The sequence below is a fragment of the Ceratotherium simum genome, chromosome 11 (genome assembly GCF_057802395.1).
Source record: "Ceratotherium simum simum isolate JZ-2026a chromosome 11, ASM5780239v1, whole genome shotgun sequence".
NCBI classification, from domain to species: Eukaryota; Metazoa; Chordata; class Mammalia; order Perissodactyla; family Rhinocerotidae; genus Ceratotherium; species Ceratotherium simum.
This window is the reverse complement of record NC_141910.1, coordinates 1,344,151-1,366,975: the sequence shown is the minus strand read 5'-3', so window position 1 is coordinate 1,366,975 and position 22,825 is coordinate 1,344,151. Positions and strand designations below refer to the sequence as shown.

Sequence of the window (22,825 nt, the reverse complement as noted above, 5' to 3'; positions counted from 1 at the left end):
GTCGATACCAATTTAGGCTCCCAACAGCAGTATGTGAACGCAAGATTTCCCCTTAACATTTTGAGAACTCTAGGAATTTAAAAAATGCTTTGTGTTTTTTAAAAGATGCTTCTAGATATTGTGCTTATTTTTCAAGAAATAACTTGCATAATCTAAAATAAAACATGTAGAAGTAAGGGAGTTATAACCTAAAGAAAAAGCTACTAGATAATTTAGTGACTCCAAGAAGAATAACCATAAAATGAAGGGAGAAAGAGGAAGAATCTCAGGGTCATACCTGCTGTAATTTCAAACAGAATCTTGTCAATTTCCATTTCTGCCGCTTCCTCCATTTCGTCCTGATCCTCCATGCTTTCAAAAGTGTCCTCTAACATCTCTTCTATGATCCCAGCCTAAACAAAGAAAAAACCATGTCACTTCCCTCAACTGTTAAATCTGTTCCCAACAGACACCTCTATGAGTCGAGCAGCAACCGAGCTCCTGTGTCTCCAATCTGGTCCACTCTTTCGAGGGCTAACACACAAGACAGTTGGCCACAGGCACTGTCCTCTCTGCAAAAGGCCAAAGGGAAATTGTTCTCCAAATTTATCACCAGGGTTGGAGGGGGCCTCTATCAGCAGAGTTTCACAAAGTAACCCAGACTCTAATGGCAGCACTTGGGGAAGAACTTGCTGACGGATGAGAGGATGTCCTGAGCTGTCTTGCGAAGCATCTCTCCTGACGTTGCAAATATAATCTGTGAGTGCAGAAGTTGAAACAGTGTGAAAACTGACTGGAGGCATAGTAGACACTACAGTAACAAATACCAAGAGCAGGTGGGGCTCCTTGGAATCCCAGAAAGTCCTGACGAGTACTTCAGCACGTCCAGGTACAGCTGCTGGCACCGGGTCAGTCCGGTGGGTCTAGCAAGGACCAATCAATTCACCAAAGCCTGATCATCCACTCCCGAGAGAACCGATAAGACAGTGTTTCTGGACCCATCAAGGTAATGCCCAGACTCTCTACTGGATGCCCTGTGCCTGGCAACCTGAAGCCAGCCAGTCACCCTCCTTTTGTTCTCCAGGAAGCATGGCACCACCATGGGGCACGAGAAAACCGCTCCAACACTGGCCAACGCAGGCAGGCCCTGCAGTCTGCCCTGCTGGACAGTGTTCTCTGCTCCCAGATAAGGCGCTATTTTCTGTTTGGTTTTGAAGCAAAAGATCAGAACAGCACCCTCCAGTGTCAAAAAGAGGGCCGCTGGCACCCCTGGGCAGAAGAGGTTGGAAGCGGCTGGGTGGCTGGGGCGGTGGGGAGGTGGCAGAGGGAAAGCATGGGTTCAGGCTTCTGAGAAGCTGCCAGAGAAAAATCCTGACTGCTCTGCAACCTGCAGTAACCGAGCCCGTTGCTTTGTACCTTGACATTCCAGTGATCCAACGAGCAGAAGGTCACGTGTGGAGCTCCAGCCCTGGCTCCCCTGCACTCAGCCAGGGCACGACCTCACTGACCATGCTGATGGGATCAGATTCAAAGCACGCCCTCTCTCCTGCCTCCCCTTCTGCTGCCAGACCACACAAGTGACTCTTAATGACATGAATCCAGCTAGTACCATATTCTGCCCATTCTCAGACCTTTTCCTCGCAACTAAACTGAACAAATAAACAAATGTGCATTCAAGGTCATACAGGTGGAGCCCTCTGGCCTGGGTGGACCTCATCTTAGTGCTGGAGGCTATTGTAGAAGAGGTTCAATACATACTCCCTAACTGGTTAAAAGAGCCTACCAGAATCCTGACTGTTAACAGCCTCTACATCCTGGAGCTAGAAGTTGTCATTCATTCATTCATTCGTTCATTCAATCAATCAGCAACCATTCATCAAATGCCTGCTCTGTGCCACTCAACAGGCCAGGGTCTGGGGACAATTAGAATGACTAAGATCATGTCCCTGACCTCAAGGAGCTGGGCGCCCATCAGAGGCTTCAGTTTGTACCTGGGGATGCATCCTTGGCTGAATTCAGTAAATGTTTATTTATCTACTACATGCAAGCCTTCCTCCAAATCTGTATTACTTTCAGGGTTCAGAAACCATTGTGGAAAAGATCCCCCCTTAGATCCTGGTGGTTCCATGAGTTAGAATGAGCAGGCCTGAAGTCATGTGAAGAATTACCTGTTATCCAGTTCTAGATGGACAGTCACCACAACCTGGGGGATGAGACATCCACACACTACTTTTAAAGGACACACCCTCCTGACCTGGTTTCCTCACTACTACTGCCCAGGGTTTCTCACTCCAAAGACCTGGGTTCTGGGCTTCTTACATTGCCTTTCTTTTCCATCAATTTTCTTCTCCCGTTCCTCTCTCCCATGCCCTAGAACCCTGTATATAATTCAAGTTCATAAATGAAATTCCTTAGGAGGAAGGGAAGTAATTTCCATGCACGAGCTATATACAAGAATTTCAGGAGTATAATCTTGGCTCTCAGGCCACAAGTTCGAAGCATGAACCAGCATCTGTTCCATCTGTATCACTGTTTCCTCTGAGGCAGCTCAGGCAATGAAGTCAGACACTTGTGCCCCAACTCCAGATCTGTCACTGACTATCACGGTCACTTAGGTAAGTTACCTGGTAACTTGAAGACTCAGTTTCCTCTTGTGTAAAATGGGAGAAAAAAATACCTACCTCACAGGGTCACTGGGAGGACTCTATAGGACAGTATGTGTGATGCACCCCTGCCTGGCAGGGGGCTCAGTAACAACACCCTCCTGAGCCCTGTCCCTGTCTGAAGGCCAGTTTATAGGTCCTTGCCAGGCCCTGATCCTGGGAGTGGATCAGGGAGGGGCAGGTAATTATTACTTTTTATTTGGTTCTCAGTCTCTCCTTTTTAGTCTAAAACAGGGGTCAGCAAACTACAGCCCGCAGGCCAAGTCTGGTCCACTGCCCGTTTTTGTAAGTAGTTTTATTGGAACACACACAGTCATGCTCATTTGTTTAAATATCTGTGGCTGCTTTTACACTGAAGAGCAGAGTTGAGTAGTTACAACAGAGATGTACGGCCCACAAAGTGTGAAATACATTTACTATCTGGCCCTTAACGGGAAAAGTTTGCCAATCCCTAGTCTACAACGACCTCCCTCGCCAGCTTCACTAACACTCCCCTTGAGCAGACGGAGGAACTTGGGTTTTCTGTTTCCTTGCTCATGTCAGAGCCTGTAAGCCCTAGCTCCCTGAATCCGAAACAGTTGCTCCCTGGATCCCCCACCTTTCCTAGGCCTCTGGGTATACTTTCGCTTCTTCTAAGGAACACTCTGGCAATCTGACCCAGTCTCTGCCAAGCTCAGCTCAGATGATTTCAACCAGTGTTAACAGCTGCTCCTGTGTCCTCAAAATCACTTCTGTCTAGCAACAGTGGTCTATCCATTCCCCTCCAGCCCTAGCCCTAGCCCCCTGCCACTTGCTGAGAGTGACTCAGTGGTCTGGAAGGGGATGCAGGGTAGCCCCAGGTCACCTTCATCATCTCTTTGGATAGCTCCCGCATGGTGGCCTGGATTTCTGGGATCTTCACAAGACTCTGCATGGCCCTCATCACTTCTGTGCTCTTCTGCAGGGAACCAGCCACTCGCAAAACCGCTGAAAGGGAAGGTATCAGTTAGGATTGTTCAACAGAATAAGACGCAGGATGGAATAGAGAGAGACAGTCAAATTACAAGCCATTCTAATAAGAGGCAGCGGTAGTAGGTAGGCTCTCACAGCTATTTATGTACCTACGGAATACATTACTGTGCTAGTTGACCAAGAGACTGACTTTTCTAAATTGTGTGTTACTTTGCCTACAATAGGTACAAATGGAGCACTCACACCAACTGGCCAACCTGGAGAGTGGCCTGAAGGCCTGCATCTGACCCTTAGGGAAGGAAGCTAGCTAGGAATGACTGTGACGCCCTGGACAAATCACACATGGGAAGAATAGCTCTAGACCTTGCCAGGGCCACAGTGGAAAACAGAAGGCTTTAGGCTACCCAAGTAGTGCTCCCCATACACCAGCCTATGGGTGGCAGCTGCTCTGGAGAAACCTGCCACTGTTTCTCAGGAAAATGAGAGAAATCAGGGTAAGCACGTAGTGAGTGTATGTATGTGTCAGTGTAAGGTGGTTACGGTTCCTTGCTTCAGAAAACTTTTCTGTAGTCTGAGATCATATACATACTATATATTCTTTATAAGAAATCACTGTAGAAGTAAATGATCATTTTCCCCCTTAAAGTCATTAACATGTCAAAATAGAGTTGGCAACCCTCCAAATCTGTTTTGGAACTTCATGAGACAAAGTTCTGAGAAATGCTATACATCAAGCTGTTCACCAAGATCGGCACACAGACCTCCACTAGCACTGCGATGCTGGCTATGCCACGGGTCACTACAACTGGACCTCCGTCTGAATCAAGACTCTAGGAAGCTTTCCCATCTAAGGGAAAACAAGAATGACCAGAGAAATGCCTAGGTGACATACACGGCATTTTGCGATTTTTCTAAAGGAGTAAGGAAGTTTGCTAGTTGCAGAGAACACTTCATTCCCCTTAACATTGGAATGGGAAAGTAAAATATTTATCTATTTGTTAAGATTAGTATAATTACAGAAGTGTCAAGAATCTCTATGACTGCAATAAGCAATAAATTATATGTGCCATTATCATGATATAAAAAGACAAATTCTAAAATGTTAAAGTTACTACTGACTATTGTAAAAAGGTAAGTGATGGGAATAAGACAAGAAGAGTAAAAATAAAATAAATTCCACATAATTCTGTTTGAATTATAAAAGTTTGATGTCTACACAGGCCAGTGTTTTATCCTAATTTGCATCCTGAGTCTGTATCCCAGAGAGAGTGCCTGAACATGACATGTGTTCAATAAACTTTTTTGAGCTGAATTTGTAAAAATGAGAAAAAAGATGGGAGACATAGAAAAAAACATGGTGTGACAAGTGTTAAGTTAAATACTGAAAAATTTGTATTTTGAAAATGGTATAGATTTCTGATAGTTAAACATGAAAAGGAAGAATCAATATAGTGGGAAAAAGAGGAAGCAAAAATGAACTTAGAGATAAAATTAATCCAAAAAGATTTAATTTGATAACCAATTAACAGGATTGGGGAAGTGGATTTTTAAAAGGCGAAAATAAACGTATGTTGTACACTTGAAACTCAAAACAAAGAAGGTACATACATAGAGGAAAGTAAAAGACTAGACTAAAATGTATTTTCTATGTTCCACGAGGAAAGCAGATGTGGCAGATAAAAATTATTTTATAATAAAAATAGTCCACCCCTACAAGAGAACGAGAAGACAGCCATAAGCTGGAAGAAAATATTTGCAAAAGACATATCTGATAAGGAATTATTATCCAAAGTATACAAAGAACTCTTAAAACTCAACGATAAGAAAATGCACAACCCAATTAGAAATGGGCAAAAGACCTAAACACAAACCTCACCAAAGAAGATATACAGATGGCAATAAAGCTCTTGAAAAGATGCTGAACATCATATGTCATTAGGGAATTGCAAATTAGAACCACAACGAGATACCACTCCACACCCATTAGAACAGTCAAAATCTAAAACACTGACAACAATAAATGCAGGCGAGGATGTGGAGCAGCAGGAGCTCTCGTTCATTGTGGTGGGAATGCAAAATGGTGCAGCACTTTGGAAGACAGTTTGGCCGTTTCTTACGAAACTAGACATATTCTTACCATGTGACCCAGCAACTGTGCTCCTTGGTATTTACCCAAAAGAGTTGGAACATATGTACATACAAAAAGCTGCACACGGATGTTTCTAGAAGCTTTATTCATAATTGCCAAAACTTGGAAGCAACCAAGATGTTGCTTGCAAGTGAACAACAATAATGGATAAATAAATTGTGGTACATCCAGTTAATGGAATATTATTCAGCACTAAAAAGAAATGAGCTATCAGGCCATGAAAAGACATAGAGGAAACGCATATGCATATTACTAAGTGAAAGAAGCCAATCTGAAAGGCTTACATACTATATGATTCCATCTATAGGACATTCTGGAAAAGGCAAAACTATGGAGACAGTAAAAAGATCAGTGGTGGCCAGGGGTTAGGGGAGGGAGGGATGAATAAGCAGAGCACAGAAGATTCTTAGCTATGTATATATTTCATAATAAAAAAGAATCTCCAAAATAAAAAGGTTAAAATTCTACAGAAAATGTTAATGTTAGCATTATAAAAACTAGCTGACATTTAAAATTAGAAAAAACAAAGTCACACAGAAGATCATGAAATAAAATGAGCAGTGTTTCATGGTTCCAGCTCTTTCTGCTAAGCCCGTCCCCAGCCCACCCCAAGGCCTTTCTGGGTTCCAGGCTCCATCCAGCTTCAGGGCCCACGCACACGTTCCCCCCTCAGGGTGCAGTGCAGGGCCCCACTGACAGCTCTACACAGTGGGCACCTGATGGGCAGATTTCTTTTTTTTTTTTTAATATGGTACCCTTCATGAATTTGCATGTCATCCTTGTGCAGAGACCATGCTAATCTTCTTGGTAAGGTTCCCATTTTGGTATGTGTGCTGCCCAAGAGAGCACTAGATTTCTTTCTTATTTGGAGATGAACTCATGATTTTATGCCCAGTGCCTAGCATTGTGCCTGACACAGGTGACACTCAAATAATGGTTGAATAAACCAGTGAAGGAATTTAGAAGACAACAGGGAAAACTATCATGTTCAAATTGCATTAAAACAATGTTAAACATATTAGCGTCTTAATAGCAAACAGCACTGAGGTGGTTTTACAAAGCCTCAGGTGCTCCTACATATAATGACATTATTTAGTATTAGGTCAGAAATACATATTTCCTCTTCTGTACTGACCATAAAAATTCCAGAACATTTCTTTATAGAAATAAATAAAACAGTAACCAATTTCATATGGCAAAAGGAGAGGGAGGGATTTCAACAAACAGAAACTAGTTCCCCCCAAATTTTCAATTACAGACACAGAATGACTGCATACTAGTGACAAAACCAGACCAACTGATCTAGGAAAAGAAACTAAAATCCAGAAATAAACACAAAAGTATTAATCTTACAGCACTCTTTGTGGAGAATTTTGAACATACACAAAAGCAGAGAAGCGTCATTTCACCAAAGAGGAGATACGGATGGCAAATAAGCACATGAAAAAATGTCCCTAATTGTTAGCCATTAGGGAAATGCAAATTAAAACCAAAATCAGATAGCTCTACACACCCACCAGAATGGCTAAAATAAAAAACAGTGATACCACCAAATGTTGCAAATGATGCGGAAAAACTGGATCACATACACTGGCAGGTGGGAATTTAAAATGGTATTGCCACTCTGGACAACAGTCTGACAATTTCTTATATGCAACCATAAATTGTTCTACTAGGCATTTATTCCAGAGAAATGAATACTTATGTTCACACAAAACCTGTACACTTTTATAGTAGCTTCATTTATAATAGTTGATAACTGGAAACAACCCAGAAGTTCTTCAACAGGTGAATGGTTAACACAGGTATATCCATACCATGGACTATGACTCAGCGATAAAAAAAAAAGGAATGAACTATTGATACATGCAAAAACCTGGGTTAATTTCCAGAGAATTATACTGAGTGAAAAAGGCCAATCCCAAGAGGTTACACACCGTCTGATTCCATTTATATAACATTCTTAAAATAACAAAATTATAAAATGGATTATATTAGCAGTTGCCAGAGATTAAGAAGGGAGTGGGGATGGGAGGGAAGTGGGTATAGTTATAAAAGGGCAACATGAGAGATCCTTGTAGAGATGGAAACTGGAAACGTTCTATAGCTTGACTGTATCAGTGCCAATAGCCTGGTTGTGACATTGTACTATAATTCTGCAAGATGTTACCATTGGGGGAAAATGGGTAATGGGTACACAAAACCTACCGTATTATTTCTTACAACCACACGTATGTGAATCTACAATTATCTCAAAACAAAAACCTTAATTTTTAAAAAGCCCTCAGAAAAGAGTGTAAAGAGCCAGCCCTGATTGCCTAGTAGTTCAAGTTTGGCACGCTCCACTTTGGTGGCCCGGTTCAGTTCCGGGGCATGGAACCACACCACTTGTCTGTCGGTAGCCGTGCAGCAGCTCACAGAGAAGAACTTTCAGAAGGACTTACAACTAGAATATACAACTATGTACTGGGGCTTTGAGGAGGGGAAAGACAGGGGGACGAAGATTGGCAACAGCTATCAGCTCAGGGCGAATCTTTCCCAGCAAAAAAAAAAAAAAAAAAGAATATAAAAAGCCTCAGAAAACACTATATTCCCATGCCTGCTAGAGATACAAATGAAAATAAAAGATATTATACAATAAAAATACAAGTTCTGTTATGAATATTATTATAACAATAACCAAAGATAGAAACAAAGTAGCTAAATACAGACTTAGCTTCATAATCAGTAGCCGCAAAAACCAATTGAAATATTCTGAAAAGAAGCTGACACCAATAATGAAAGCAGCAAAACCACAAAGCTCTCTCTACCTATCACAGGTTCCTGTGGCAATTACAGTTAAATTAAAAAATCAGAAAAGGAAATGAAAATAAATACTAAAAATGGCATTAACAGCAAAATGCAGCTCCTTGATTGCAAGGGCCCAGGGGAGCAACACACTCACCAACTAGACTGATTGTGGATTTTAAAAGCCAACTGGAACATGGCAGTTACAAACAGAATGAATACAATTATAAGGAAATATGGCAACTTACAATGACATTTCACAGTAATGACAAGTGAAAACCCAGAGAAGAGAGGTGATATTAAAAACATTCAAGCCTCAAAAGTAAATGTCTTTGAGGAGAATATTTCTTCCTTATAACAAGGTTAAGAAAAACAGTTAAAAGATAAATGATTTAAGGGCCAGCCCCGTGGCGTAGCGGTTAAGTGCGCATGCTCTGCTGCTGGCAGCCCAAGTTCGGATCCCGGGCGCGCACTAATGCACCGCTTGTCAGGCCATGCTGTGGCGGCATCCCACATAAAGTGGAGGAAGATGAGCACGGATGTTAGCCCAGGGCCAGTCTTCCTCAGCAAAAAGAGGAGGATTGGCATGGATGTTAGCTCAGGACTGATCTTCCTCACACTCACACACAAAAAGATAAATGATTTGAAAGGAAATATCCAGCACATGATAAGAAATAAAGAACAGAAAGACAAAAATTAAAAGAAAAAGAGGATAGTACAAACATTCTATAATATAGGGAACCCAAACCAAAGGCCATAAAAGGGAATTACATCATAAAAAGTTATTGGAACCATGCACACTTGGGAAACTTTCAAAATTTACAGTCAAGTTTATTTATAATTTATATGCTACCACTTGAAAAAATAATTTGAAGCTGTTTATTAAAAAGACACATATAGCAGGTATAAACTAAATACAGAAGCTCAAAAAGGTGAATTGATTCCTTAAGTGCCGGCCCAGGTGTCTCAACAATGGCATCATGGATAATCCTTCCCTGTAAGTGGCTTTATGCATTCTAGAATGTTTAGCAGCATCCCTGGCTTCTACCCACTAGATGCCAGTAGCAATATCCCTCCTCCCTTGGTTGTGACAACCAAAAATGTCTCCAAACACTGCCAAATGCCCCGGGAGGGGCAAAATTGCTCCCTGTTGGCTAGTGCAACTGAGAATAAATGTGGCTTTGAGCACCTCAACAGCTAAGGCACAAAAGTTAATACCGTTCGGGGCTGTAGGACACTCACTGGTAGAAGCACACTGTTTCACTGGGAAAAATCATTTTTTTCCAGCACTAGGTTCTAAGATAAATTTCATAGACAATCTTTACTGACTGAACCAGTAACTGTATAGAAGTTACAGAAATATTCTTCGTATGGTTGTTTCTTATCCATTAAAAAAAAAAAAAGCAAAGGAACACTACGAAAACAGCTCAGTAAAGGCATATCTGTGGGAAGCAAAGCTAAAGGGGGTGAAAATGGCTTTCTGATGAGCTTGCTCCAGGGATGGGCTTTAAAACTATAGATGGACAACTGTCTCATGTCACTGTCACTTAATGCCAATTCTGTGTTTTTTTTTTTTTTGGTGAGGAGATCAGCCCTGTGCTAACATCTGCCAATCCTCCTCTTTTTTTGCTGAGAAAGACTGGCCCTGGGCTAACATCCGTGCCCATCTTCCTCCACTTTATATGGGACGCTGCCACAGCATGGCTTGCCAAGCAGTGGGTCGGTGCGCGCCCGGGATCCGAACCGGTGAACCCTGGGCCACTGCAGCGGAGCGCACGCACTTAACCGCTTGTGCCACTGGGCCAGCCCCCAATTCTGTGTTCTTACACCACATTTACAGTTGAGTAAAATAAGTACTCATATGAATAAAAACTAAAATTTAATGTGAAACAAGCGGAAACAATCAATTTGCTAGGGAGGCAGATGTTTTTCACCCTTTTAAAAATTTCTTAATATTGCATTTTGTTTGTGTAAAGGAAAAACATTTCATTTGAAAAAGACAATTTGCTCTATAGAATTTGACTTGGTAAAAGTTACGAAGGAAAACATTTAAAACCACTGAATAAACACCACTGTGGACAATGCATAACACAGATACATATTTAGTTTAGAAGATTACTACTGTTCAGCAAACCTTAAAGAAACTGAATTTTAATTTTGCATATGCTAGATCACAGTTAAACATTAAATGCCAAATAAAGGGAAAAGTCTGTTCCTATTTGTTTATTTAAGGGCTTTGTCTTATAGACTTAGTTAATAAATAAAAGTGTATATATAATGACATACTGTTACACTAAAAAAGCAAACTGCAGAACAGTCCGGATGGTATTCTAACAGTAATTACTAGCGGATAAGAGGGCTGAGGCCAAGACAAGAGAATTGGTGAACATTTACTTTTTATTTTACATACTTCTGTAAATTTTTTCCTTTTTTTTATTTGGAAAGGAAGATTGTCCCTGAGCTAACATCTGTTGCCAATCTTCCTGTTTTTTCTTGAGGAAGATTGGCCCTGAGCTAACATCTGTGCCAGTCTTCCTCTATTTTGTATGTGGGTCACCACCACAGCATGGCTCGACGAGTTGTACAGGTCTGCGCCCAGTATCTGAATCTGTGAACCCCACACCACCAAAGCAGAGCACACCAACTTAACCACTATGCCACTGGGCTGCCTCTGTAATATTGTTTTTTACAGTAAGCCTAGATAACTTTTAAATTAAAAATTTTAACTAAAAAAATTATGAAAAATGTATGTGATTCAATGTTGGTTTAAATTTCACATCAAAGATCTACACTTTGCAAACTCACTTTCAAGTGCTCTGATCAGAGCAAGGAAACAAAACAGAGAAACAGGCCAGAGAAGGAAATCACAACAGGTACCTGGGAGAGGCATCGCCCGGGCCTGGCCCTCCCAGGCTTTTATTGCCTTTCTTGTCCCTCTAGACACTCTGCCCCCACCACCCAAGGGGTTAGAGCCCACATTGAGTCCTTGCCACCAGGACCCCACCATGGCTCAGCACCCAGGCATGCCTTACCTTTATTTTACTATTGTGGCAAAATACGCATAACATAAAATTCACTGTTTTAACCATTTTTAATTGTACAGTTCAGTGCCGTTAAGTACATTCACATTGTTGTGCAACCATCACCACTATCCATCTCCAGAACTTTTTCATCTTCCCAAACTGAAATCCTGCCCCCTTAAACTCTTAAATTCCCATTCCCCTCTCCCTCCAACTGCTGGCAACCACCATTCTACTTTCTGTCTCTATGAATTTGACTACTCTAGGTACCTCACAGAAATGGAATCATATAGTTATTTGTCCTTTTGTGACAGGAATATTTCACTTAGCATGACACCTTCAAGGTTCATCCATATTGTAACATGTGTCAGAATTGCCTTCCCCAGCATCCATTTATGATAAAAACTGAATAAAATGGGTATAGAAGGAAAGTACTTCAACATAATAAAGGCCATATATGACAAACCCACAGTCAACATCATACTCAGTGGTGAAAAACTGAAAGCTATCCCTCTAAGAACAGGAACCACGGGCCGGCCCTGTGGCTTGGTGGTTAAGTGCGCGCGCTGCGATGCTGGTGGCCCGGGTTCGGATCCCGGGTGCGCATCGAGGCACCACTTCTCCATTCATCCTGAGGCCGAGTCCCACATACAGCAACTAGAAGGATGTGCAGCTACGACACACAACTATCCACTGGGGCTTTGGGGGGAAAAATAAAATAAATAAAATCTTAAAAAAAAAAAAAAAAAAAAAAAGAACAGGAACCAGACAAGGATGCCCACTTTCGCCACTCTTATTTAACATAGAATTGGAAGTCCTAGCCAGAGCAATTTGGCAAAAAAAAGAAATAAAAGGGATCCAAACTAGAAAGGAAGAAGTAAAACTGTCTCTATTTGCAGATGACATGATTTTATATATAGAAAACCTTAAAGAATTCACCAAAAAACTATTAGAAATAATAAACAAATACAACAAAGTTGCAGGGTACAAAATCAACATATAAAAATTAGTTACATTTCTGTACACTAACAATGAAATAGCAGAAAGAGAAATCAAAAATACAGTCCCATTTACAATCACAACAATAAGAATAAAATACCTAGGAATAAATTTAACCAAAGAAGTACAAGACCTGTACACTGAAAATTATAAAACATTGTTGAAAGAAATCGAAGATGACATACAGAAATGGAAAGATATTCTATGCTCATGGATTGGAAGAATAAACATAGTTAAAATGTCCATATTACTAAAGCAATCTACAGATTCAATACAATTCCTATCAAAGTCCCAAAGACATTTTTCATGTAAATAGAACAAAGAAAACTAAAATTTATATGAAACAATGAAAGACCCCCAATAGCCAAAGCAATGCTGAGAAAAAAGAACAAAGCTGGAGGTATCACACCCCCTGATTTCAAAATATACTACAAAGCTATAGTAACCAAAACAGCATGGTACTGGCACAAAAACACACACACAGATCAATGGAACAGAATCAAGATCCCAGAAATAAACCCACACATCTATGGACAGCCAATTTTCAACAAGGGAGCCAAGAAAATACAATGGAGACAAGAAAGTCTCTTCAATAAACAGTGTTGGGAAAACTGGACAGCCACATGCAAAAAGAATGAAAGTAGACCATTATCTTACACCATACACAAAACTAACTCAAAATGGATTAAAGACTTGAATGTAAGACCTGAAACCATAAAACTCCTAGAAGAAAACATAGGCAGTACGCTCTTTGACATCAGTCTTAGCAGCATCTTTTTGAATATCACGTCTTCCCAGGCAAGGGAAACAAAAGAAAAAATAAACAAATGAGACTACATCAAACTAAAAGCTTCTGCACAGCAAAGGAAACCATCACAAAAAGGAAAAGACAACCTACCAAATGGGAGAAGATATTTGTAAACCATATATCTGATAAGGGGTTAATATCCAAAATAGATAAAGAATTCATACAACTCAACAACAAAAAACAAACAACCCAATTAAAAAATGGGCAAAGGATCTGAACAGACATTTTTTATAGAGATGGCCAACAGGCACATGAAAAGATGTTCAACATCACTAATTATTAGGGAAATACAAATTACAACTACAATGAAATATCACCTCACGCCAGTCAGAATGGCTATTATTAAAAAGACAAGAAATAACAAGTGTTGGAGAGGATGGAAAAAAGGGAACCCTCATACACTGCTAGTGGGAATGTAAACTGGTGCAGACACTATGGAAAACAGTATGGAGATTCCTCAAAAAATTAAGAATAGAACCACCATATGATCCAATTATTACATTTCTGGGTATTTATCCAAAAATACCCAGAAATTGAAAAAGATATCTGCAGTTGAAGTTGAAAAGATATCTGCAACCCTATGTTCATTGCAGCGTTATTCACAATCGCTGAGACTTGGAAACAACCTAAGTGCCCATCAATGAATGAACAGATAAAGAAAATGTGGTGCATATATATACAATGGATACTACTCAGCCATAAAAAAGATGAAATCTTGCCGTTTGCAACAACATGGAGGGACCTTGAGGATATTACACTAAGCAAAATAAATCAGATAGAGAAAGACAAATACCATGTGATTTCACTCATAGGTGGAAGATAAAAACAACAACAAACGAACACATAGATATAGAGATTACATTGGTAGTTACCAGAGCGGAAGAGGGGAGGCTGACAGGAGTAAAAGGGCACATGTGTACAGTGACAAATGGTAATTAGTCTTTGGGTGGTGAACATGATATAGTTACACAGAAATCAAAATATAATGATAGAGGGCCGGCCCTGTGGCTTAGCGGTTAAGTGCGCGCGCTCTGATGCTGGCGGCCCGGGTTCGGATCCCGGGAGCGACCCGAGGCACCACTTCTCCGTTCAATGCGAGGCCGAGTCCCGCGTACAGCAACTAGAAGGATGTGAACCTATGACGTACAACTATCTACTGGGGCTTTGGGGGGAAAAAACTGAATAAATAAAATCTTTAAAAAAAATATATATATAATGATATACACCTGAAATTTATATAATGTTATAAACCAATGTTACCTCAATAAAAATTAACTTACTAAAAAAATAATTTCCTTCCTTTCTAAAGCTGAATAACATTCCATTGAGTGTATACCACATTTTGCTTATCCATTCATCCTTCAATGGATATTGAGTTGCCTTTACTTTCCGCCTATTGTGGATAATGCTGCTATGAACAAGGATGTACAAATATTTGTCTGAGTCCCTGCTTTCAATTCTTTGGGTATGTATCCAGAAGTGGAAATGCTGAATCATATGGTAATTCTATTTCCTGCCTCACCTTTGAACCTCTCTTAACTTTCTCCCCCAATGAAAACAAACTCATCATCTGTCTTCTGCAAGAAGCTGGTGTCAGAAAGCTATCACTTGGAAAGCATCTAATCATGACAATGTATTAACAGCTGACAAGGCTTAACATATTACCCCTCCCAGGGACATCTGCATTTTAATAGAGGAACATCTTAAGGAAAAGGAAGGACTTCATCAAACGGGGGCTTTTCAAAGCAGCAACATGCTGGGGGTGGGATGAGGGACATCCAAGGGCAAAATGAACAGAGACCTCTAGGGAACTCTCACTACAGTATTTCTAGTTTTATCTTTTCTCACTCCCAAAATGTAGACTCCTCCCTCCTGCTTTCCCAGGTTCTACCCTCAGTTACCTTCTCTGCTGTATTTAATTTGCCAACAAGCAATATCCTACTTTAAACCCTCTCAACAACCCTGCCTGGGGACTCCTCTGCAGGCATTGTGCTTAGGTGCTGGGGAAGCAGGGTTATGGTCTAGAGCTAGACTGGAAATAGAACCTCCTTTCTCTCTTAGGCCCGTTCCTTTCCCTAGGTTTCCAATGTCTTTTAACGGCCCTGCAGTCTTTGCAGGTTCAATGGCTTGGAGCATCCCAGGCTTGTTTATAGCCTCACCAAGTCCATTTACTCTGCATCCAGAACAGTTCTTCATAGTGTCCTCTCTTCCACTCTGTCCCATTGCACTAACCTAGTCAGGCCCTACCCGTCACCTCTCAGGTCCCACCGCCCCCCATCCTGCCACATCAGTCCCTCCCTGCATCTGTATTCTGTGCTTACACTGTGCCAAGGCTCTTCACTGCCGGCGAAATGAAATGACAGTTCCTCAGCTTAACTCTCAAAACTCTGACTCCAAGTTACCTTTCTAGTTTTACCTCCCACTGCTCCCCTTAATACACTCCCGTCAAACTGAATCAAGTGCTGTTTGCTGAACCCAGTCTGAAATATTTCACCTGAGCCTTTGTGCACCCTAATCCCTCTGCTCAGATGCCTCCCTGATTCTCTCCAAAATACTTTTCCTCTGAACTCCCACTGCAGTTAATCTGCACCAGCACTACAGCATGTCTCAATCTGAACTTGTCTCTGAACACCCTTGTTCTCCTAACAGCTGTAAAAACTGTCTTCTTCACCTCCCTGCTCATCCTCTCTGGCCATCCCTCCCCCTTGCTCTCAGGTACCCCAACCTCCTAGAACTTCCTTCAGTGTTTTGAGTGCACAGTTCTTTTTGGCCCCAGGGCCTTCATACACGCTGGCTGGCACTCTGGTTGGCACACCCCCTCGCACACACACATACACGTAATTGCTCATCCTCCCTCAGATATCATCAGTGCCTGAAAGGAGCCATCCTTGACTGCATTTCCCTTTTACAGTCTCCTAGAGTGCTCATCCCAGTTTGCAATTATAAATATCCATTTATTTGATTATTAAATTTATTATTTTTATCCAATTATTTGCTTTTCACCCCATAACTAGAGGGCAACGACTGGGCCTGTAAAGTTCACTTTTTTTTTTTTGATGAGCAAGATTAGACCTGAGCTAACAGCTGTGCCCATCTCCCTCTATTTGATATGCGGGACGCCTGCCACAGCATGGCTTGATAAAGTGGTGCATAGGTCTGCACCCGGGATCCGAACCTGCGAACCCCAGGTGCCAAAGTGGAGTGCGTGAACTTAACCACTACGCCACCAGGCGGACCCCTTGCAATGTTCACTATTTTATCCTCAGTGTCCAGCAATATATCTGGCACATAATAGGGGCTAAAAGAAAGGGTTTATTAAATGAATTATCATTTTGCTCTTTGTAGCTTAGTCTATCTGCCTGAGAAGACTGGACAAGGTCCTCATGAAGCCTGCACTTAATCCAGCCTCCCTCCTCTGTTCCCTCCCTCTCTCTCTTTCTTTCTTAAAAAAGAGGAGAGAGATAGGAAGAAGGGGATAGTGGGGAGAAGGAGCTCTGAGAAACAATGCAAGAAACAAGAAAATTTCAAAAAGAAGACTATCAATAAGACAAACTGTCTTCATGAAATAAGAACAGGACGATAATTTTTAAAAAAGAACTATCAGAGAACTCTCCTGGAAATTAAAATTAAGATAGCCAAAATAAAGAATTCAAGAGGAAAAATGGAAAATAAAGTTGAGGAAATTTCTCAGAAAACAGAACACAAAGACAAAATTGATGATGACAATGACAATAATACTTAAAACCTACATATATAGCAATTACCATGTGTAGACACTGAACAAAGCCTCACGACTACTCTCTGAGGAAGGTACTATTCTTATTTTCAAAATGGAAAACAGGAAAGATAAAAAAATTAAAGAATCAGTCTGGGAAATCTAACAGCTGACTAACATCTTTTGCTTTCAGAAAGAAATAGAAAAATACAGTGGAAAGGAAATGATCACATGAACACACCCAAGAACTGAAGGACCAAGGAACAGAAAGGATAGAACCCCCGATTTGGATTTAACAATCCAAGTGGAAATAACTACAGATGCAATTAAATAATATCTTGGATTCTCAGGGGAAAATATAAGGACTAGGTGAAGATATAGCTGAAATAAGACCAGCCAAGATTTTTGTATGGGCGCACGAATTTTGACATACTCATTAAGACATGAGTGGAGGCGCCAACTATACAACAGGTGAGAAAGTCAGGCCTGAAGATAAAAATTTGGAAATCAATGGCATTTAAAGGCATGAGGTTAGATGAGATCACCCAGCGGGGAGAGAGAGTGAAGATGGAAAAGAGCAGAGGATCTAGAACGGACCCTTAGAGCACTTTAACATTTAAAGATCAAACAGCAGATATTTTACCTTTCAGTTGTGATAAAGCCACAATATAACATATATTTGAAACAAAGATAACATATTTCTATGGATGTATATTTAAAGGATAATAGGCTCTTAGCTGCAGTACATAAGAGAGCTTTTGTCATATTTGCCACTGAAAGTACAGGCTACAGGAGAAGAGATTTGTTTCACGTAGATTAATGATTATCTGTGAGCTATAACTGCTTGAAAAGGTATTTTGGAATCAGTACACAGGAATAAAAGGTGAACAGAGGAGAGTAATCAAGTTCACTAGTTCCAGAGAAATGTTATAACAAGATAGCATTTCTCAAAAATTAAAAAGTCTAACAAGGGTTGGTGAGAAGGTATGGAAAAAGAACTCTCATCTGCTGCTGGTGGGAATATAAAATAGTAAAGCCTCTTTGGAGAGCAATTTTGCAATTTGAGCAAAATTTAAACCCAGCTATTTTTAACCCAGCAATTCTACTTCTAAGTATATGACTGTCCTACAGAAACCTTTACACATGTGCACAAGTGAAAAGACATTTACAGCAGCACAGTCACAGCAAAAACTGAAACAACATAAATGTCCATCAATGGGGGAAGAGAAAAATAAAATGTGATGCATCCATATGATGGAATACTATCCAGTAGTTAAAAAATATATTTATCATGGGTATATTTCAAAATCCAAGGACAAATAGGAAAAATCATGGAGAACAGTATATAGTATAATAATACCATTTATACAAATTTTAAGATTCATATTAGTGGTTACCTCTGGGGAGTGAGACAAGGAAATGGAATTGGGAAGGCACATTAAAGGAGCTCCAACCTTAGTAATACCGTTTTATTTCTTTTATGATATAAAAACTGAGGCAAATATAACAAAATGTCAAATTGTGTTGGTTCTGGGTGATAGGTACACAAGAATCTACTATATTATCCTGTAATTGGGGAAAAAAGAGGCTGCACATACACTGCTTTATTCATAGGAGAAAATAAGGCAGAAGAAGTTGCATGTTTTCTGATGTTGATTCAGTAAAGGAAATACTGAAGACTTTTAAAATAAGTTTATCATGGTCAACTAAATATGTATCTTTTCAGCATGTTGCAGGAAAAATAGAGAGTAAATATGAAACTTTCGATGCTGGCTGTAAAAGGCAAGAGTATTTACTTAAGCTTTCAAAATGACAGTTAAGACTAGACTATTTCTTCATGGTACTGAATACATGGCCTGTTCAAAAGGTATACATCTAGATTATACATCCAGTATTTAAAGAGCCTAACTACATCACTTGCAGGCTGAAATGACACAGTTTTTAAGAAGAGGTAAAAACAGTTTGATTGTCATATTTTTTTACTCTTTCCCAATTTATAATTTTCTTTAGTAACTGAAGAAACTGATGATATATTCATTATTAGGCATATTAAAAAACCACATCCAGGAGAGAAGTCAAGGTGGCAGCGTAGGCAGACTCTGAACTCACCTCCTCCTGCGGACACAGCCAATTTACAACTACTCGTGGAAAAATTACCCCTGAGACATAACTGAAAACTGGATAAGAGGAACTCCTGCAAAAACGGACAATCCTAACTGAGGTAGAAGAGGCAGAAACTCCTTTCTGGAGAGGAAAAACGCCAGCTTCACGAGCTGCAGCGCCTCACGGCTGCCCGGGAGCAGCCCACAGGTACGCAGCCTCCCCGGAGGAGCGGGGCCCTGAGCCAGGGAGCGCCCCCGCTGTGGGCATTTTGTGGACCCAGCACAATCGAGGCGAGTGGCATAATATCTGACTTTGCCTGCTACTAAAACATTGGGGAGTACCCCCAGAAAAGCTGGTTAACAAAGACATTAAAATCGGCTCTTAAAGGGCTCACGCGCAAACTCACCCGTTTCAGAAAGCAACCTAAAATCACCAGAAAGAAAGGTGCACAGTGCTTTGGTGAAAAGAGACTCACCTGATAGGCCCTGAGTGCATCTCGGTGAGAGGTGAGACCTCTCCAGGGACTGGGACACTGGTGGCGGCCATTGTTGTGGCCTGGTGTGGGCATGCTGACACAGACGCCATTAGAGTTCTCCCTGAGGCCTGCTAGCCCAGGGTCTGCCCCACCCGCTAAAGCACAGATTTAATCCAGCTCAGCCAGGGCGGGCAACCCACCCTAGAGACTGGCCCCACCCAACAAGAAGCCCTCCGGTGACTTGTGGGCCTGCATAGATTGGTGACTGGATTCTCTGCAGCCTGGCAACTGAGCCGACTTCAGTGGGGCAGGGCGTGCACAAGGAGCGGGTGGAGAGTGTGGGGCAATGGTGGAGTGTGTGGGGCTCCCGCCGTGGAGAGACTGGGTCCGCTTCGGGAGGTCAGGGTGCGAACACGGGGCAAGACTGTGTTGACTGTGTGTGTGGACCTGTGGGCAGCAGGACTTCTCAACTGCAGAAGACTTGTGCTTCTCAAAGACCACATAGGGGGTTTGCCCCACCTTCCAAAGCCTGAAACAACTGGGTGCTCCCCTGCCTGAGGCCAGCTCCACCCAGAAGCAATCCTCAGAGACGTGACAAGAGACCTAAAGGCTGGAGGCTTATAGCAATTGTAAGGCCCTGAGCCTAACAACCTGCCACGCTGGGGGCCTACTCACTTAAAAGAAATACTGCAACACAAATGTGGTATTAGAACTTGCAGCCAACTGTGCTGGGGCTCCCCACACCTGATAAAGAGACTGAAGGGCCCACAACAACTACAAACAGCTGAGCATTACAACAGCTGGCCAGGAGCATAACTCGGCCTCCCTGGGTGCCTTCAGGGAGAGCAAACAGGCCACAACAGAAGGACACACGTAGCCCACATAGGGGTCACCCCTGAAACATTGAGAACTGAGGGAAGCACACGGCAGGCCTCCTAAGCCATCACTTACATAAGGTCACCTATCCAAGAGCAGGAGACGTAGCTGACCTACCTAATACGTAGTCACAAACACAGAGAAAGAGGCAAAATGAGGAGGCAAAGGAATACATTCCAAGTAAGGGAACAGGACAAAACCCCAGAAAAGGAACTTAGTGAAACAGAAATGAGCAACCTACCTGACAGAGAGTTCAAACTAAGAGTGTTAAGGATGCTCACTGATCTGGGGAGAAGAACAGATGAACTCAGTGAGAATGTCAACAAAGAAATGGAAGATATAAAAAAGAACCAATCAGAAATGAATACAATACTGGAAATGAAAAATTCACTAGAGGGACTCAAAAGCAGAGTAGAGGATACAGAAGAACAGATCTGTGAGCTGGAAGAAAGACTAGAAGAAATTACCCAAGCTGAACAGGTAAAAGAGAAAAGAATTAAAAAGAGTGAGGACAGTTTAAGGGACCTCTGGGACAACATCAAGCACACTAACATCCGTGTTATAGGTGTCCCGGAAGGAGAAGAGCGAGACAAAGGGGCAGAGAATCTATTTTCAGAAATAATAGATGAAAACTTCCCTAACCTAAGGAAGGAAACAGACATCCAGGTACAGGAAGCACAGAGAGCCACAAACAAGATAAACCCAAAGAGGCCCACATCAAGACACATCATAATCAAAATGTCCAGAATTAAAGATAAAGAGAGAATCCTAAAAGCTGCAAGAGAAATTCAAGTTACATACAAAGGAAACCCCATGAGGCTATCAGCTGACTTCTCAGCAGAAACCTTACAGGCTAGAAGAGAATGGCACGATATATTTAAAGTGCTAAAAGGAAAAAGCTTACAGCCAAGAATACTGTACCCAGCAAGGTTATCATTCAAAATGGAAGGAGAGATCAAAAATTTCCCAGACAAGCAAAAATTAAAGGAGTTTGTCACCAAGAAACCAGTGCTACAAGAAATGTTAAAGGGACTGATTTAAGGGGAAAAGAGAAGACCACAAATAGGAAAAATTATCTATTTCCATGATAAGAGGATAATGGATACAAATGCACAAAAAAGGTTAGATACGATATCAAAAACAAAAAAGGAGGGAGGAGGGGAGTTACAGAGTAGAGCTTTCAGACAGAGGTCAAACTAAAGAGACCATCAATTCTGTATAGAAGAAGTAAGGAACAGAGAAGGACTACTAAAACACTGAGGAAAAAAAGTTAAAAAATGGCAGTAAGTACATACCTATCAATAGCTACTTTAAACGTCAATGGACTAAATGCTCCAATTAAAAGGCATAGGGTGGCTGACTGGATTAAAAAACAAGACCCATATATATGGTGCATACAAGAGACACACTTCAGACCTAAAGACACACACAAACTGAAAGTGAAGGGATGGAAAAAGATACTCCATGCAAATGGCAATGAAAAGAAAGCTGGGGTAGCAGTACTCATATCAGACAAAATAGACTTTAAAACAAAAACTGTAAAAAGAGATAAAGAAGGTCATTACATAATGATCAAGGGAACAATCCAAGAAGAGGATATAACACTTGTAAATATCTGCGCACCCAATGTAGGTGCACCTAAATATATAAAGCAATTATTAACAGACATAAAAACAGAAATAGACAGTAACACAATAATAGTAGGGGACTTTAACACTCCACTTACACCAACGGATAGATCATCCAAACAGAAGATCAATAAGGAAACATTGGCCTTAAATGACACACTAGAACAGATGGACCTAGTAGATATATACAGAGCATTCCATCCAAAAACCGAAGAATACACGTTCTTTTCAAATGCACATGGAACGTTCTCCAGGACTGATCACATATTAGGCCACAAAACAAGTCTCCATAAACTTAAGAAGACGGAAATAATACCAAGCATCTTTTCTGACCACAACGGTATGAAACTAGAAATCAACTATGGGAAGAAAATCAGAAAAGCCACAGATACGTGGGGATTAAACAAAATGCTACTGAACAACGACTGGGTCAACGAAGAAATCACAGAAGAAATCAAAAAATACCTGGAGACAAATGAAAATGAAAATACGACATGCCAGAATTTATGGGATACAGCAAAAGCGGTTCTAAGAGGGAAGTTTATAGCAATACAGGCCTATCTGAACAAACAAGAAAAATCTCAAATCAACAATCTAACAATGCACCTAAAGGAACTGGAAAAAGAAGAACAAACAAAGCCCAAAATCAGTGAAAGAAGGGAAATAATAAAA

General features: G+C 41.1%; 1 protein-coding gene and 1 non-coding gene across 4 annotated transcripts in view; both read right to left on the bottom strand.

Annotated features, from left to right (window-relative positions):
• Positions 1 to 22,825, bottom strand: part of CHMP3 (charged multivesicular body protein 3) — an 83,659-nt gene that overhangs the window by 1,176 nt on the left and 59,658 nt on the right. For all 3 annotated transcript variants that reach the window (XM_014792758.2, XM_087436465.1, XM_087436464.1), the window contains 2 exons: positions 3,487 to 3,608; positions 278 to 392 (listed from right to left, as the gene is read on the bottom strand). In XM_014792758.2, the coding sequence (XP_014648244.1) occupies positions 278 to 392; positions 3,487 to 3,608 (237 nt within the window). The remainder of the gene's footprint in view (positions 1 to 277; positions 393 to 3,486; positions 3,609 to 22,825) is intronic.
• LOC147915897 (U6 spliceosomal RNA) lies at positions 6,485 to 6,591 on the bottom strand. Its single transcript, XR_015553705.1, has one exon. It is a non-coding gene; the product is annotated as a U6 spliceosomal RNA (small nuclear RNA).